The 17,746-nt window shown below is 42.4% G+C and overlaps 1 protein-coding gene across 10 annotated transcripts in view; it reads left to right on the forward strand.

Annotated features, from left to right (window-relative positions):
- The window catches only part of DPF3 (double PHD fingers 3), a 189,702-nt gene extending 175,594 nt beyond the window's left edge, over window positions 1-14,108 (forward strand). For all 10 annotated transcript variants that reach the window (XM_085581981.1, XM_085581980.1, XM_085581975.1 and 7 more), the window contains one exon: window positions 501-14,108. In XM_085581981.1, the coding sequence (XP_085438107.1) occupies window positions 501-571 (71 nt within the window). In that variant the 3' untranslated portion in view covers window positions 572-14,108. The remainder of the gene's footprint in view (window positions 1-500) is intronic.
- Window positions 14,109-17,746: the final 3,638 nt, after the last annotated feature.

Raw genomic sequence — 17,746 nt, forward strand, 5'->3', positions numbered from 1 at the left:
TGTCACTTGGCAGTGGAGCAGAGGAACCAGTCTCTTACCACTAGAGGTTCTCTGACTAAAGTCCTCAGAGAGCAATAGAATTGGAGGAGGCTTGTGAATGTGAATGACTGCGGTTTACATGAGGGGCAGGACAAGAATAATTACAAATTAATCGTGCATTCAGGAGCTAATGTTTGCAACTTTGGTAAAAAGGAAGCTAAATCAGGAGGGGAAAATCTTGAAATGCAGCTAATAATTATCTAAAGGTTTCTGTTCCACTGGGAAGTGGTTTATTGGAAGTGTGAAAATACAAAACTCATTGCAATGCACACCCCAGCAGCACTGCAGCTCATGTAGAAAGCCTATGGACACAAAAGCAAGGGCAGCAGAGTCTGCTTCATAAAAGTACAGGCAATTCCAATATTAGGAATATCTCATCTACTGTTCAAGCCAATGTTGACATTAACTCTGAGTGCCTGGATTTTATGTCATTCCTATAAGAAGGATTTCTTCATTTGCAGGGAGTTGGAGTTGTCATTTGTGCCAAGAGCTGCTCAGAGAGAGAGCATCAGCTTTTGGCTACCAGGCCTGAGGAGCTCCAGCAGTCAAGAAACACCTTGCTCCTGGTGTTGCCATACCAGCACACAATTCCCATCCAGAACACAAAGACACGACCCACATCCAAATGAACGGACACTCAAATACAGGAAGAGGTATCTGTGGTATTCACTGTCACTAATGCCAGACCTCCTGGGCTCTGCTAGGACTGGGTACTTTCCCGTGATCCGGATGAAATCTCTTCACTGCTGTGCATGGTTGCTGCTTGCCATCAACAGGCTTACATGCATTGTGGAAGGGGGAGGGTTGTTGTACCTACATGGAGAAGTCAATTTTGTGTGGCCTTGTGCTTTCTGTTTAGTCTTTTGTTTTGTTGTTGTTTTTTTGTTTTGTTTTTGTTTTTTAATGAAAATGTAGTAAGATATTTCCCAAGGAATTATCAGTGAGTACTTCAGCTGGGAGCAGCACCAGGTGTTTCTCTTCACAGGCTTGACTTGAGATCTCTTTACTGCAACCACTCTGTAGATGCATGGGTGCTTAAGAGGGGTGCTCTGAGAGTTGTGTTTAGTTCAATAATTCCCAGTCCATGAACAGCACATTGTCACTAAAAGAAGCACTCATCAAAACTTTCTGGGGTGACACTTTCTCCATTGAATCAAATGCCCTGATTTGGCAGATCATTAGGAATCTGTTTTAAGTGTAAGGAAGAGCAGTACTGATATGTACAAGCTCAGATGCTTATAAATGCCTTTGGTATTCAGGATATTCAGGCATACTGTCCCACTGCAATGCCAGCAATACCTTCCAGACATGTAATTTCTTTCTGATCAGAAAATTCTGAGTGAAAAATCTTACGTATATGCAACTGACCTTCTGTTTAGCTCAGAAAAGTGAACAAAAGAAAAACTGTCATCTTAAGTTGATCATAGAAAGTAAAAATTGTCAGCTTTCTGAGCAATCTAATGTAAGTTGCAAAAGGGAACAATTTTGGCTTAAGATCAAATGAAGCACTTTGATTAATTTTTTGAAATTTCTGAACTAAAATGTTCTGCAACTGAAAGCTGCATTTTCTGGGCATTGCCTAATCCAGTCTTTCAGCATTTCTGAAGTGTTACTGTTTTTTGTCAAAGTAATTCTTGAGATCTAACTAAATTTCCCAATAATTTTTCCCCACATTCCCTACAACCACATCTTTGGCCAATGACATAATTTGTCTAAAAACCTTCCCCAGCTCTAAAGAGAAGAATAATTTGCTGAACCTAACATGAAAAGAAGAATTTTAAGAATAATTAAAAAAAAATAAATAGGAATAGTTCTACTTTATTTAAACAAAGATTTACACGTGAAATGAAGAAATTTTAAGTGAGACCAACCATTGAAAAAAAAAAAATATTGTAGTTGAATCTCTTTGGATAATTTAAGACATTACTAGGAGAATAAGTACATCAAATATTTTCTACAAAATACATCTTTAAGGTTAAAAACCTACTATTCCCTAAGCTGCCAAGTAGCCCAGAATAACCATTTTTTTTGGTATAATGTATATCACTTTCTATGCATAGATTTAAGTGTGTTAATAATATAAATTTATGAGAGCAGTATGTGACTCATGTTGCTTGTACAAGTAGGTAAGGATACTGAAGATTATATTTGGCATGTTTATATTGGTTGAAACTCTTCTGCAAAATGAAATGTTCCCAAACACTTGAAAGAAATTGTGAAACAATATTTTTTCTTCCTTCTCCTGCTAATTATACTTAGTTAGGATGAGCTATACTGACCTAGTGCACTTTTTCTCATTATTTAGATAGTTTCTTCCCCTTTTGTTCAGCTCGCACATCAAAAGTAGCTGTGTCAGCTACTGAATTCTCCCACCTACTGTTGCAGCCTCTTCTCAGGCTGTAGCAGGAGTATTTTAACCTGTTAGGAAAAAAATGTAGAAAGTATTTATCCTAATTGTATTGGACCAAATCTCTCCTGGAGCAGCTGCACTGGCTACCTGTAAAATTCATTCAATACCTTGTGCTTTCCATGTGACAGCCCTTCAATGAACTGAGAACACAAAGAAATTTGAGCATCAAGTCTGGAGAGAGCAAAGTGGAAGCCTGTGCACTTGCATCAGGTGTCTGATACCTGTTGGGACAAGACCCTTGAGCAAATATAAAGCATCTTCTTCCCAGTCTGGAAGATGCCCTGGCCCTAGGAAGCACTTGGAGGACAGAGCTGATCTGCAAGAGCATTTACACTCTTCCATTGGTGTGGTTGAACCCTGCTGATCTGGCATTTTGGGACCATCACATGGTTCAGTCTGATACAAAATCCTGTTGCTGTTGTGGCCAGGAGTGCAAGTGTGTATTCACCAGAGACACCATTGGGCTCTCTCACAGAAAATGGGTGTTTTGGGAAGAGTGAATGGAAATGAGAAGTGTGTGTGCTGGAGGAAACTTCTGTGGTGGTGGTGCTGCTGGTGGGATCAGCAGATGTGAGTTAGTGTTTGGGCTGGTCCTCAGCTACCGGGACCTAGAGACTCCCATCATAAAAATCACCATTGCCTTCCAGTGTCCAGATGTTTACACTGACCTTGAAGGAGTAGGAAATGTCTGCGTTCCTAAACAGAGAGGACATGCATGTTGTTTTGGCCTGTGTGTTAAGCAGACACTGGTGGCTCATCATGTAATCAGATAGCCTGGTTGGTGGAACCAGCTGGTGCAGAATTTCAGTGGTCTCCATCCCTATGACAGAGACGTTGCTAAAGGAGCTGTGTTCTCTCTGCACACCTGCTTTCCTATTTTGTAGTTTTGATCCAGAGCTGTTTTTTCCTCCCACAACCATTCTGCAGCCAACAATATCTTTCATGTTCAGAGATACTCCTCTGTGGCCTTGCTGAAGTTTCATCACTAATGAGGTATGACAGAAGGACAGATTGCTTAGAACTTCAATGCCAAAGAGCTGTTTACCATCTGAGATCAGTGTGGCAGGGTGCTTGCCCACAGTGGACCAGCTGTGTTTCATCTCTCCAGCTTGATGCTGTGTGCTGTGTAGCCAGGCAGCTCCAGGTGACTTTGGCAGCAGATTAGATACAATCTCTCCCTTGTGGAGAACTTCCTCCAGCTACAGCATCCCTTCTTCACTAGCAGAGTCCAAGATATGGGGCTGGAATGGACCTCTCAGTGACATTTTTAGCATGCATTTGGAGCCATGTGTATTGTTGCACTTCAGAAATACTGACTGACCTCCCAGGTGAAAAATGCACCACTTTGCTGACATGTGGAGAGGTTGTGGCACTACCATGGGGATGAGGAAGAGGAGTTTAGAAAACCCGATTCCCTGTCACCTGCTGCCCCACTGGGGATAGTCCTCCTGCATGACTGCTGGGATGTGTGACTTGGGCAACACCATCTGCTGTCAGGCAAATCTTGCCTGTGATCTGGTCTGGCCACTAAACAGTGTGAGGGCTCTGGCTCAGTGCTCAGCTGCTCTCTCTTTTGCTATGGCAGAACATGCAAGTTTATGAGATGAACAAACTGATGTTTTTCAAAACCCTTCTGTGTAAGGAAGGCAATTCATATTTTAGCACAAATCAGGGCAAAATACCAGGAGATAGTAGATCCTGTATGCCTCAAAGACTTCAAATCAAGAATGGACAGATTCCTAGATGTATTTTAATTTAATGCAATCTTATTTAATCACAGGAATGTTTGACTGGAAAAGGTTTGTGTTATAAAGGAAGTCAGACTGGATGATGTAATTGTTCTTCCTGGCCTTATTATAAAACCAGATGTTTACTGTGGGAGAGGATGTATTTAAATAAAAGCATGTCTGCATAATGGCCTTAAAGTACGTTAGTTAAACATATACATGTGATCCTTCTACTTTTAACTCCTTTTGGATAACCTAAAAAAGGTCAGACAAAACCATCTTTACTGATGCAGTAAATTGCGCATTACCTCCTTCATGCCCACAATGGTATCTACTTTGGTATTGGCTACCTCGGGCTGTTCCAGAGACTGAACAATTTAGACTGTATTGTGAGAAACCATGGCTTGCCTCTGGCTCTCCCTCCATCATATTTGTGTGCTACCCTGCTCAGTTTTCTGTCCATGGGGAGGGCAGCACCTGTGGGGGCAGACTCAGAAACCAGAGGGATGGAGGAATGACCACTGAACAGGAGCATCCAAGTGGTACCACTGAGGAATTGAACTCGTGTTGCCAGCACAGAGCCTGGAAAAGGCAATACCTTTGAGAAACATGAGATGGGTCCTAATTTGCCCCCAGACTGTGCTTCCATAGCTGTGTTTTGCATCAAGTTTACAGTGCACAGAGTTTACATTCTGTAAATGTACCTCAGACCAGTACTTGAGCTAGGAAAGCCACCATTAAGTGTGTGCTTTTGAAGCAAATGTTACTCTAAATAACTCTGAAATAATGATTTTTCATCTTTCTTTAGAAGGAGCTTAGTCAATTCTGCCCCAAAGGAAGATTCTCCTGCACTATGCAGTGTTATGGGGCTGTAGCATTTTCTTTACACCTACAGCATGTGTTTTGACAGGGGTCATTTGGGAGGTGAGGAGTGGATGAGGGTAGAAAGGAATATTAATTAAGCTTGTCACTGCTAGAGGGATAGTGTGCATTGTGGGCAAGAAAATTCCAGATAGAGCTGCGTATGACTTTTCTGTGTGGAATGAATTAATTTTTTTTCAAATGTGCTTTTGAGAGAACCATAATTATTATCGAAGTCCAATCTGGCAAATTATTTCATACAACTACTAAGAGGAAACAATAAAAAGAGTTGAAAATTATTGTTTCAATATTTTTAGAAAAAATCGCTTCAATATTTGAATTTTAAAGTTAATATCATTTACATTGGGAAAAATCTGGCAACAGTCTGTGAGGGAAGAAAATACAGATATTACAGAGGACATGAGTAAAAGATAGATTATTTTTGCAATGTTGTTATGGGAGGCTGTGGGATGATCACGAGGAGGTTATCTGGTATTTTAACAGTTGACCAGTTCTATAATTTTGGGAAAATAAGTTCTGTGGAGAGGAGCAGGCAGACAGGTCAGGAAAGCCCTTCTCTAACCTTTTCTGGGTTCATTATGATCTTACCATCTCCCACTTTTGCATGACAGGAGGGGAGTGTGCAGCTGAGCAGGGAGACCACGGCTGCCAGGCAGGAGCAGGAGGGTGCTGCCCCAGCCCCCCCAAATAAGGGGTGAATGCAGAAGGAGCCCCCAGCCAAACTGGCAGGGATGCTCACGGACTGAGGGCCCAACCTGGAGCTCAGTTCCCAGCTGCAGACCCGGATGGGGACAGCCTGTCCCCCAGTGCTGTGGGCTGTGCCCAGCTGCCCATCACAGGCACACTCAGAGCTGCTCTTCTGAGCCAGCCCAGGAGTGGGACATTCCCCACACCCCACCTGTGGAGTTATGAAGCATGGGGCTTATTTCCACTTCCAGCAAGCGTTGCAGCACTGCTGTGGACAGGTGCTCAAATCTGTGCCTCGCTGCTGGAGAAAAGGCAGGATGGCAATTCCTAGCTGCTTCTGCAAAGCTCTTGGAGCCTACAAACAGTGAGCAAGCCCTAAGTGCTGCTGTTTACCACAGTGCTGCACACCCAGGCTGTGGCAGAGCAAGAAAAGCCAACTCTTCTGGGCTTTCCTTACACCATTTGTTTTTGCCAGCCTCAGGTCCATGACACTGCCCAGGAGATAGGAACAAGTGACAAGGCAGGAATTGGATGTGAAAGATCCAAGACCCTGCAGAAGGAACGAAAAGGTTTAGTTGCTGTGGCTGTGCTTCTCCACTGGTAAAAGAAGGCAGGAATTGTGACTGACAGGCAGCCAAATCCATCTTTGGTGGTGACAGTAGTTAAATGGCTTTTCAGGGCAGGGCAGGCACCAAACCTGGTCTGGTTTACATAGATAAACTCGGGTTTGCTGGAGGGGCAGGGAGAGGAGGGGGTGTCTGTGGTTTGACGAGGACTGATTTTCAAGAGCAGCTGCCCAGCCCACTCCCCATTGAGTTCCCCTGGCTCTGCAGGCTCAGGCAATGTCTCCATCCTATGAGTGCCAGTGCCATCATCCAGGGCCAAAGCATCATGTCCCCGCTCCTGAGGAGCAGTTTTGCAGAGAGTGCTGGCACTGTCCCAGCTCTGTTCTGGTGGTGCTGGCTGGGGCACAAGGTCTCACTGCACTGCAGACAGGGGTGAGAGTGACTGACGCTCCCAGGCTGTGTCCTCGGCCCCTGGGGTCAGGCGCTTTCTGGAAGGAGGCAGGCTGCAGGTTGTGCAAGCACAATTTTGCTGTCCCAATGGCCAAGCCTTAGCACAGGATAGAGGAGAGGTACATCACTCTCCTCTCTCTCCAGCTGCACCACTGGGGTGTTTGGACAGTCCCCCACCACTGTGCATGGAGGCACTTAACTGAGGGGAAAGGGGAAGGTGAAGAACAGGAAGTGCCTCCAGGGAACAGAAGGGATTTTAGGCTTTATCCTTTTATTGTATGCCAGTGAGAATGCCAGGCATTTAGCAGCTGAAGAATCGAGCCAAGAGTTTATTAATATTTGTTGTGTATTTCTGCCATGTTGGGTAAAAATGTAAAGTGTTATTACATTAGTACATTTAGAATATATGTTTTTACTGATGTTTTGAAATGAGGAAACTACTATTTTCAGATCAGCTTACTGCCCTTTGTGTGCATGAAGTTAAAAAAACCACTTCATACCTGAAAATTGCTGATTTTCAGGTATTGATATTTTCTTTCAGGCTCCTGTCAATCTAGTTATCCATCTGATTCAGTTCATTGTAACAAACCATAGGTTTCACCTCCATGGTGACTTGGGAAATATTTCATCTCTTCCTACTTTCAGAACCTAGAGAGAGAGAAGGGCAGGTTTTATTCTTTGTATTTGGAAAGATTGAAAAAGGATGACACGTTCATTTCATGTTCATCTCCTTTCGATGCCTTGAATGATTGAATTGGTTGGCTGGGAGAGCATTCCTTTCTGTAGTGGTCTGGAGTGCTGCTGTGGCTCACCTCTCATGGATGAGAAAGCACAGTCCAGCTTTTTGTCCACTTGGATAGGACTCCTCCTCTATTGCCGTATGAGACTTTGGAACTGCTAATTCTGATCAGAGACCTTTGTGCCTACAAGATAAGGTCTTCTTTTCCATTTCTGAAGATCTTCTGCCTGGAAGGCCAAACCCCACTGCTGCCCATGAACTCTGATGAAGCACAGATCTGTTTCCAGCCCAACATGTGCTTCTGCTGGACACAGGACCATATTTGGATGCTCACAATGTACTCCCACTGCAGAATTTGTGAGCAGCAGTGAAAAAGGAAGTATCTGCTGAAAAAAAGAGGACAAGATGTGAATTATATACCTAACCTACTCTTCCTTTATAGCTCTCCTGGAGTGCAACACTAGACATGTGCCCCTGCAAACTTTTGGGAAGGCTGTGCATGAGGAATTCCAAGTGTCATCACCTTTGAGCTTCATTACAGAATATCTTCCCTTGTTCATCCTCATTTTCTTACAAAATTTCAGAGACAGTGTATACTAAAACTGATTTGAAAGGTTTAGAACAATTCAGAAATAGGTTCAAATCAAACCGTCAGCTTTTATCTCTCCCTTAGAAGTGTTCAACAAACCTTTGATCATTGCAGAGAATCAGGCTTGTGTGCTTGTTTAATCTCAACTCAGCATTAAGGCCATACAGTAGTTCATAAAGACTTTTCAGTCATAAAATGTTCTTTAAAAAAAGTGAGAGCTATTTCCTCTTTACCTTGATGGCTTTCCATTTCTTCTGCTGCAGCAGAGATCAACAGTCTTCCTGTTTACTTAGATTTCCTTCCAGCACTGCAGCCTGGGTCAGAAGTGATGGGCATGGGCCTGAAAATAATGTATTTCACTTAATTGGAGATGTAAAGAGAATCTCAAGGGTATTTAAGTAAATTGTCACCTGTATGACTCAGTCAGATCTTCTTAAAACCAGAAGCTTGTGTACATGCTAATTTATTGGAGCACCATTTCCCCATCTGCCATTTCAGGTTGAATCTGCCATTGGTATACAGTTTTTTTTTTTTTCCCCAGCTAGCAGTGGTTGAAAAGAAAAACAAAACAATTAAAATTGAGGGGGAGGAAGATTGAGTTACAATCTTTGCTGTTGATCCTTTATTTAATTTGAGACAACATTGTCCCCATTATTCTAAAGCAAAATAGAAGGAGAATAAATCTGTGACATCATAGCATTTTTAGATAAAAGCTCTTTTGTCATCATCTTGTAAATGCACTTAAAATGCTGAAGTAATGATCTCTGAATAGTGACACTGGCACAGCCTTACTGTGTGATGCTATGGTATTAATTTTTAATTAGGAGACTTTAAGTTATATATACAAATATATATATATATACATATACATATATATTTGTGTATCATCCTAATGTTTTTTACTGTAAACATTTCTCACTGATCAAGAATAGATCTAGAGTCCTATAGTAAGTATTACTGAAAAAGAAGGAGCGAGAAAATCGTACTTGTTTTGGAAAAGTCTGTCAACATTCTAACAAAATAGGGCAAAACATTATCCTTTACAACTTAATCTGAATTGTATTTGGAGCATGGCTTATCTTATGAAAGATAACCAATGCTCTAAAATGTGGGACTGATTCTCAGCTGCTCTTAGTCAACATTCATCCACTGCTTTGTGGATGGCCTGGTATCCTTAAAGATGCCAAGTCTACATCTTGGACTCCAGTTTTATGAAAAGATGTGTGGCTGCTTAATAGTTGAGCACACTCAACACATGCAAGAAAACAGTTCTGTCTCTGTCTGTGAGTCTGGTCTGTTTTGCCCTGTTCTGGCTTAGCCTGGCTCCGGAGATGCCATGTTACAAGCTCCAAAGGAAAGTAAGAAATCTCAGCAAAAGAGAATGATGGAACAGTCAGCAACCAGGGCAAATATCTCTCTGACTTCATGGAGTTTGAGCTTGTTTCATCAGTTTCCAGTATACTGCCTTCTGATTTTCTGTAAACAACTCCTCACAGCTAAATCAGGAAACAGTGGACAGCAGCACAATATCTTCCTCACCTGTATAAGCCCTCACTTCAGTCAGCTCCATCCTCCCCTCTCTTACCCATTTCTAATCTGTTCTATTATTTTTGATCTCTCTGTCTTTTCACATGGAATCTTTTCCAGCTCCTCTCATTTTTAGCATCTCTTCATGGAGTCAGTCCTCTTCACCATCATTTGCTCTGAGACAGTCACCCAGGATACACCACAGGTGTTTAAAGCTTAACTTCCAAGCTTTACTTCTCTCCCAGCAGTGTGTCCTTACAGTATGTCTTTGCTTTTTAGCCATCCCATGAGTAGGCCCGTGGTCATCTCTGGGATATTTTTCCTTTGTGATTACAGCTCATCTCAAAGGAACCTGTGTTACAGCCAAGCGAAGCCATGCAGCCTTGCTGCTGGCACACGCATCCTCCTTTCCCCAGTGCTCCAGCTGGGGATCTGGTCAGGCTGCCGGTGCATGAGATCACATCCAGCAGGGCTACTCCCTGGAAGCCAAAGTGTTGCTTAGTAACCCACTCATGGAAGTACCAGAAGCATTTTTCAATCTGTCACATTGGCAAAGAACGCTGGCTTCTTGATTTAGAGGCATTCTGCTGTGCGTGGCAGGGCCATGCTCCATTATCTTGCATCCAGCACTATCTGCAAGCAAGGAGATGAACCTCCCATTTAATGGAGGAGTTGGGAGAAGGTGGGGGTGTGAGGCACAGAAAATATTTTCCTAGGAACATGAAGCTTTTAGATGGTTCTCCTGGCATCTAGTCCTCAACTAAACTCCCTTCCCATGGGAGATATTCTCTGCTTATGAAATGCGCTCCAGGGTCCTATAGCAATTGGCCAAACAGGACCCTGCAGCACCTTCATCTATTATGAGACATTACTGCAATAAAACTTGGTGTGTCATAGAAACTGGATGAGGTATTGCAATATTTATGCTGTAAGCCTCAGTGTCATGGACAATTGCTACAGAATAATGTATGTCTTTTCTTAATGCAGTGGAGTCACAGCAGCTTCAGCAGAGCACACTGAACAGATAGTCTGTGATTGCATGGTTTCCTCTGTTATTTTCCAATTATTCTGTTACAGACACTTAAATGAAAAATATCCTTTCATTTAAAAATAGATGGTAAAAGCTCTTAGGTTACTTCCCCTTTTAGGAATAATTCAGTCTGAGAGCAAAACATCCAAAAACTGGGTTCTGACTTGAGGGGCTTACTCCTTTATCTGGCACTGGTGTATCATTAAAATGGCTTCAAAAAGTAACTTGAGGGCTTTTATTTGAGGTACCTTATTGATTTTGCTATCACATCTCTTCATTTTGGAAATGAAAAGGCATTTTAAACAATGTCTAGCTTTGAGCTCTGGGGACCAGCTGGACTCTTCCCATCCTAATTCTTGTTGCAGAACAGTAGAACCATAGAGTGTGTCTAGCCATGGCATCACCCATTTCTGTGGGCTTGCCTCCTGTTGACAGATTGTGTCCTGGAAGCCCTCTGCAAAAAACTGAAGGGCTTTTATATGGGTGGTTGAAGATCCAGGGTGGTCTGAAGATGTGGTTGTTAGACAAATGTACCCAAGGTCTCTTTTGGTCTTTGGAGTGTCATTTTACTGGGATGGTGCTCAGTGTTGCAGTGATGAAATCAGCAAGTTGTATCACATTTTTTGTGTAAGGCCTTGTCAGTGCAAGGCCAGTGACATGCACAATAGTCACGTGATAAAGCTTGGCTCAGCATAAAGATGAAAAAACATCCCACAGTTTTGGAAGCTCCTGACTTAATTTCTGAAAACTTTTTGAGGAGATGAGTACCTTCCTGTGTTCTTTCCCAGTCTAGTAAATCAATTTGGCTATGGGATAAAGAGTCCTTCAAATTCATTGTATGTAGTTATATTTTTATTGCACATAGTTTAAAAAATACAGAAAGTGATCCAAAAATGCTCTTGATGACTAGCCCACATAAAAGCATTTGATGATCTGCTGTGGATCCCAGAGCTGAATTGTCTACATCACAGAAATATTCAGAATGAACTGTTTTCTCCAGGGCGCAGGGAGCATTCTTGGCAGGGCAGCAAGGACTGTGAAGATTTTAACTCTTAGAACTGGCTGTGCCAGCTCAGAACTGATGGAAAGTTTGCCACTGTGATGCTTTGCTCTGTGGAAAAGGATTCAGAGAAGCACTAAGTGTACAATGCATTACTGTCTTAAAAGAATCAGGGTATCTGTTTCAGTCTTCTAATACATTAACCTTGAAGTTTGTTCGTAATTAAATAGTCTAGCCTTACCAGTTGGACATTGAAGCAAGAGACTTCTTGTTATTAAGACAATGGGCTAGGGAAGAGCAGGGGTACTGGGTAACCTCTGGGCAATACTGAGAAAGCACATCCACTCCCTGCACTCACAGGGGAGGACACCTCTTTCTTTGCACTTACTGCACATTCTGCATCTTAAAATTGTTTGAAGTAAGAACCATTTTAGAGCAACTGAGTTAGCTACAAAGCAGGAGATGTTCCACTAGCGTTAATTCTTGTTGTTTAGGTTTTGGGGTTTCTATCTGCTCATATACTCACAGCCTTCTTTTCAACATTTGAGGATGTTGAAGCTCTAGATTACTTCTATCTCAACTAATTGGGATCTACCTGCCCTTATGGTAACAACAAATTGTGGGTTGGAAGCTGCCCCACTTCCTGGCTGTACATACCCCCATCTATACAACATGTAGTGTATGTTGAGTGATTGCATTGTAGTGGCTTTTGTAATGCAATAACTGTGGTGTCAAGAAAATGTGGTTGGAGAAAACTTTACTTAAAAATTAACATGAATAGAAAATCAAAGTCATTGAAAAGGCAGTACAGCTGAAGAATTTTTACTGTGAGCCACCACCGTGTTTTCCACAATATGCCAACTTCTGTGTCCTCTAAATAGCCTTTTATCCTCTTTGCAGCAGAAGTGAAGTTTAATTTTGTGTCTGTACTCTGAATTGGAGACATTGGTACTCAGTCTTTTCATAATGTGCTGATGAATTGAAACGCTCACCTTGTCATGGGTTTGCCAGCTTCCATAGCTTCCCACCAAAATAATGCAATGCCAGCTGGTGAATAGCCTGGAGGAGTTTTGGGTGCTGACTGAAGCGTGCCATTGAAATGTTGGTCTGCAGGAACACGAGGTTTTGTATTGATGTTTGTAAAAAAACCCAGCAGTCTCAGATGAACCCAAGTGTTCTATTAGTCACATGGCAGGTACAGAGACAAGTCAAAACAACTGAGAGAGGGGGAAAAAATAAGGGTTTCTGCCTGAAGAAAACCCCACATACCACTCTCATTTCAGAGGAAAAATCCTTCTGTGACCAATCCAGGGTGACAAGTAGTTAGGCTCAAAGTCTGGAAAGAGCCATTTCTGTAGTGTGTTTGTCACTGTGTCTTTGGTTATGTACACGTACCAGAATAGGAGAAAATGCCTGTCTTTCTTTCAAATTCCTTTTCAGCTTTGTATACCGCCTCCAGGTTGCCTATTGCTGCACCCCATGAGGCCTCATTGGAGTGTACACTATCTTACTTGGTATTTGTTTACTTTTGGCGGCCACAGACTAAGGTTACAGGTTTGGGAACCAGTACATAATTGTAAGGACAGCTTCCTGTGTTAGTTTCCCCCCTCCTCATCTTTTGTAAAGTGTGAACCTTTCTTTGGAACTCTGAAGTGACTGTATTGTTGCAATGTTTGTATGTAGAGATTTGTTTTAACATGGCTTGTGTGAAGGATCTTTGCTCCTCTTATGTCACATTCAGTTTTATTAAGTGCTTGATAGCTTTGCCAGCCTTCTGTGGGGGAGGAGAGGTGATGGGGTGGCTTCAAAACTTGGCTTTTTTTTTAAGGGAAATTTGCCCAGCTTTGCTTAGAGCAGCATGAGAATCTGGGGTGCTCCTGACTGTTCTTCAGTCATCCTGATCTGATTGCTTCTTGGAAAAAGAGATCAGCCTTGAAACTCTCAGAAAAATCCAGATTGTTGAATGCGCTAAGCCAGCACTGACCAAGAAGGCCCATCAGTTTGTCATGCATGAAAACCTGCATGGTGTTTCACCCCGTCAGAAGGTGTCTGTTGAGCACAGAGTGAATCATGGAAACTCACACTGCTCTGCGGATGCCAATGGAGCCACCACAGCTTGCACCGGCCAAGGATCGGCCCTTCCGTGTTTTGGTGGTTAGGAAACCTGTGAGTGAAATCCCACTGAGGTTTGAGAGGAGAGGAAAATGGGTGTTGGAGGCCTCTAAACTTTGCAGGATTTCTTTGGTATTCATACATATTTGCAAGAATGTATTCCAAGCATCTTGTACTGTTATTAGTAACTTGTACTGTAGTTTGTTAGCAGTGTTGACTACCTACATAGCTAATATTCTGTTGCAACTTAGAAAATGTGTAAACAACTGCAGAAAACAGGAGTTTAGAACTTGTATGTACTGGGTTTTTTTTATATTAAAGCACTTCAATTAAAAGTTCAAGGAAAAATGCTTCTGTAGCCTTTGTATCTTTTTGGATAACAGATGAGTGGAAAGAGATGGGAGTGCCCTCTTCCCAAGATCTTCCCTGTTTGCTTTGGTATTAACCAAAAGAGATGGTCAAAATTTTGGGAAGAACTTTGTGCATTAAAGTTTATTCAGCAAACAGAAGGTGCCAGCAACCTAGTCCAGAAGACATTATAATCTTACGGCATCCCTACAATCAATAGTGTCTGAAATGTCTGAGGGATGGCCGAGCCATCACCGAGCGCTGATTCACACAGTGAGTATCTGCAAAAGAGGTTTTAAATGGGGAGCAGTTAATGAATGAGTCCATGTGTAGTATATTAGATTTCCTTCATGATAAAAATATCATGAAGTCCCTCAGAGGTCACTGGAAGTCGGTTCATCTGAAAGTCAAGGAAAAGCATCCCCAGTCCAGGGTTATTTCAGGGGTACTGGAAAGTGGTGGGTTTGAGTACCAGAGAAGTTGTGTTGGAAAACAGCAGCACACACAGGCAACAAATGGTCCTCACCACACACCCCAGAAATTGTTTCTCTCTCCTCCCTGCCCCCAGCCCCTCTCAATGTGCATATCCAAATACCTTCCTGGATCACATCACTGTGGGATTGGCGTGCATAAACAGACATCTCTAAAGCAGCTTGTGATTTGGTGATCTCAGCCCAGTTCTTAGTAGCCAGATGCCTATAATATGAAAACAACCATCAAAACTGTCTCTTTTGCTGGCACTGTTTAATCAAAGGGACAATGGGAGAGAATGGCAGTCTTATTTCTACAAAGAGCCCTTCAATGTCAAATTTGCCATACAGTAGAGCAGCATTCACCTCTGTGGCACAGACCACAGCCACTCCAGAGGGGAACAAAAGCTCTCAGACAGCACGCAATTAATCCAGCATCTATTAAACCAAGCACGGGTAATTTTGAAGGAACGTAACAGATTTCTGCTTTAAATTATTCTAAGCACTATTTTTTTTTAACTCTACACTGTATGCACAGCTCCAAGTACAAACCAGAAGGCTCTGTTTCTGGCAGCTGTTGTCTTCCCAATAGCTGTTTTACATCCCTGGCATCTCATAATCCTGAGACAAAAATCAAGTAAAACACAGCAGAGGAACAGCATTAAAATGCCTCTGGTTTTCCTGCTGCCCAAATCCATGTTCAGGTGCTCAACACCAGAGCAAACAATTAATTCCATTACCAAGGGAACTACTGAAATCTGGTTTCCTACGGATTTATGACAAGATGTTACCTTGGTGCCAGAGACTTAAGAAGTTAGTGTTTCTGCCAATATCTTGAATCCAGATGAGGATTTTATCAGCACTAGTCTCTGGAATGGCATAATGAACTTTGAAATGGATACATTAAAAAAAAAAAAAAAGAAAGAAGCTCTATTACACAGCATACAGTGAAAGATGAAAATTTATTATTGATGGGAATTTACAAGATAATTAAAATAACAGATAAAAACAAATATACCTTGTCTGCTAAGTCCTAAAACTGGGATTGGTGCTTGTTTTATTTTTATAATGTCTGTCCCCACTTTTGCCAATGCAATGCTATTGAATAACAATGTGATTGCCAGTGGAGTGATTGCAATAAAGGACATAAAGTATTTGTAATAGCAGAGAAAAAGGTGTAAATAAACAATATGTTTTCACAGAGGAGGAAAATTACTCAAATATCTAAGATGGACATGTATTTTTAAATATTTTTAAAAGTGATTTGGAAAATAAGAGGGAAAGTGAGGTGAGAAGTTTACTGAGAATGAAAAACTGTTCTGGGCAGTCAAAACAAGAGTTGACTGTGAAGAGCTGCAGAAGTTTTTCATGATAATGAGGAACTGGGTTGTAAAATGACAGATGAAATCTACTGTCGATAAATGCACAGTAATGCTTTTGGGGGGGAAAAAACCACCCTAATTATACATGCATAATGAGGGGCTCTAAATCACCCACCACTGCACGGGAAAATTATCTCAGCTTTGTCGCTAATTTTGAGAAAATGACAGGTCAAGGCTGAGCAGGTGTCAAAAAATCAAGTAAAATGTTAGGAATAACTAGGAAGGGAGGGGGAAAAAAGACAAAACAGAAAACATCATTAAGTCTCTGCATAAATCTATGGTGTGGTCCTGTGCTGGGTAGTATTTGCAGCTTCTCCATGTGCTGATCCTCCCATCCCCACAGCCCAGAACACATCCAAAGAGCCAGAAGAGGCACAGGGGACAGACAGAAAGCAGTGGCACTATGGGACAGTTGCCATGCAAGGACAGAACCAGTGTGCTGGGGCTCACTGGCTGTCAAGAACAATGGCAAAGGAAAGACAGGTTTGCAGGTTTGCCAGGAACAGACAACAAGCTGCACTTCCAGCCCCAGCCCAGCCGTACGGAAGCAACTGGGTCCCTGCAGCTGAGTAGGCACAGGCCAGCTGTGGGGTACATGCTCTACATGCACCTTGGTCCTCATATTTGTGGCTCCAAACTTCCTTTAGAGGTCATTATTAGGGAAGGTTATCTCCACAACCATACTTTGGTTGTCAAATATTATTTTTAAAGGGAGTTTATCCCTGATCTCAGATTTATTTTCCGACCTCTTTAGTATCTGTCCATAGGGGGAAAAAATCCATTTGACACGTCAACTTCACTTAAGTTCCTCAAGGAAGTTAAGCTGTGCCTGCTTATTTCATTCACTACAGTTGATAAAGATAATCAAACAGCTTGTTGTTGAAGCCTTCACCATTTTTCTGGTACAAAAGCCATATGAAACATTAAATCGAAATTCAGCAAACCACACCTAAACTCCAGATGGGTGCAAACCTAGCAGCACACCAGAAAAGGGTTGAACCTCCCATTCACTTCTGCAGGACCAGGATTTCATCTCTAAGTGTAGAAGCTTCCTAAGAAGATACAACAGTGATTGCAAAGACTAAAGGTGGCTCTTCATCACATCAGAAATTGATTTAGTGCCTTTTAACTACGTGCTCCTGCAATGCCCTAGTGCATCTATCTATTCTGATACCACAATAGCTCACTGTTGTGCAGCCTCTGCTTTAGTGATTTGTTTACATGCCCATCTTATTCTTGGGCAATATGAATCTATAGGAACTGAAAGATCATCCTTCCTAAGGCTGGCTGGCTGTGCTGAATGGAAGAAAGACCCATCAGTCTCAAAGAGACGTTATGGAGAGCAAAGGTACCTCCCCAGCAGCCTGACCTTGGCAAGGAGACAGGAGACTCACCATTTGCGACAGGCAGCAGTTCCCTTTAATAAATATTTCATGGCAGAGAATGGCAGACCTGGGGAGAAAATGGAGGGCAGGGTTCAGCCTGTGACGCAAGGTGATGTGACCAGACCTTGTCTAGCAGGGCTGGAGGCCACCTAATTCGCATTCCCATGCCATGCTTACGAAGAGCATTCTATAGTCCTCTGGGAACACAAAAATAATTAAAAGGCCCCTCAGCATGCAGTGTTGCTAATGGGCTATTGCCTGCCATGGGATGTTTTTGTGCTCAATTAGAGCTGAGCAACGCAGACTGCTCAAAATTCCCGTCTCCCTCCGGGAGACACCCGGGTGGACGAAGCCTCCTTTTCTGCTGCATGATGGCCCTTGTTGTGCGTTGCCCTGCAGCGTT

This window comes from Lonchura striata, chromosome 5, assembly GCF_050655825.1.
Source record: "Lonchura striata isolate lonStrDom1 chromosome 5, ASM5065582v1, whole genome shotgun sequence".
NCBI classification, from domain to species: Eukaryota; Metazoa; Chordata; class Aves; order Passeriformes; family Estrildidae; genus Lonchura; species Lonchura striata.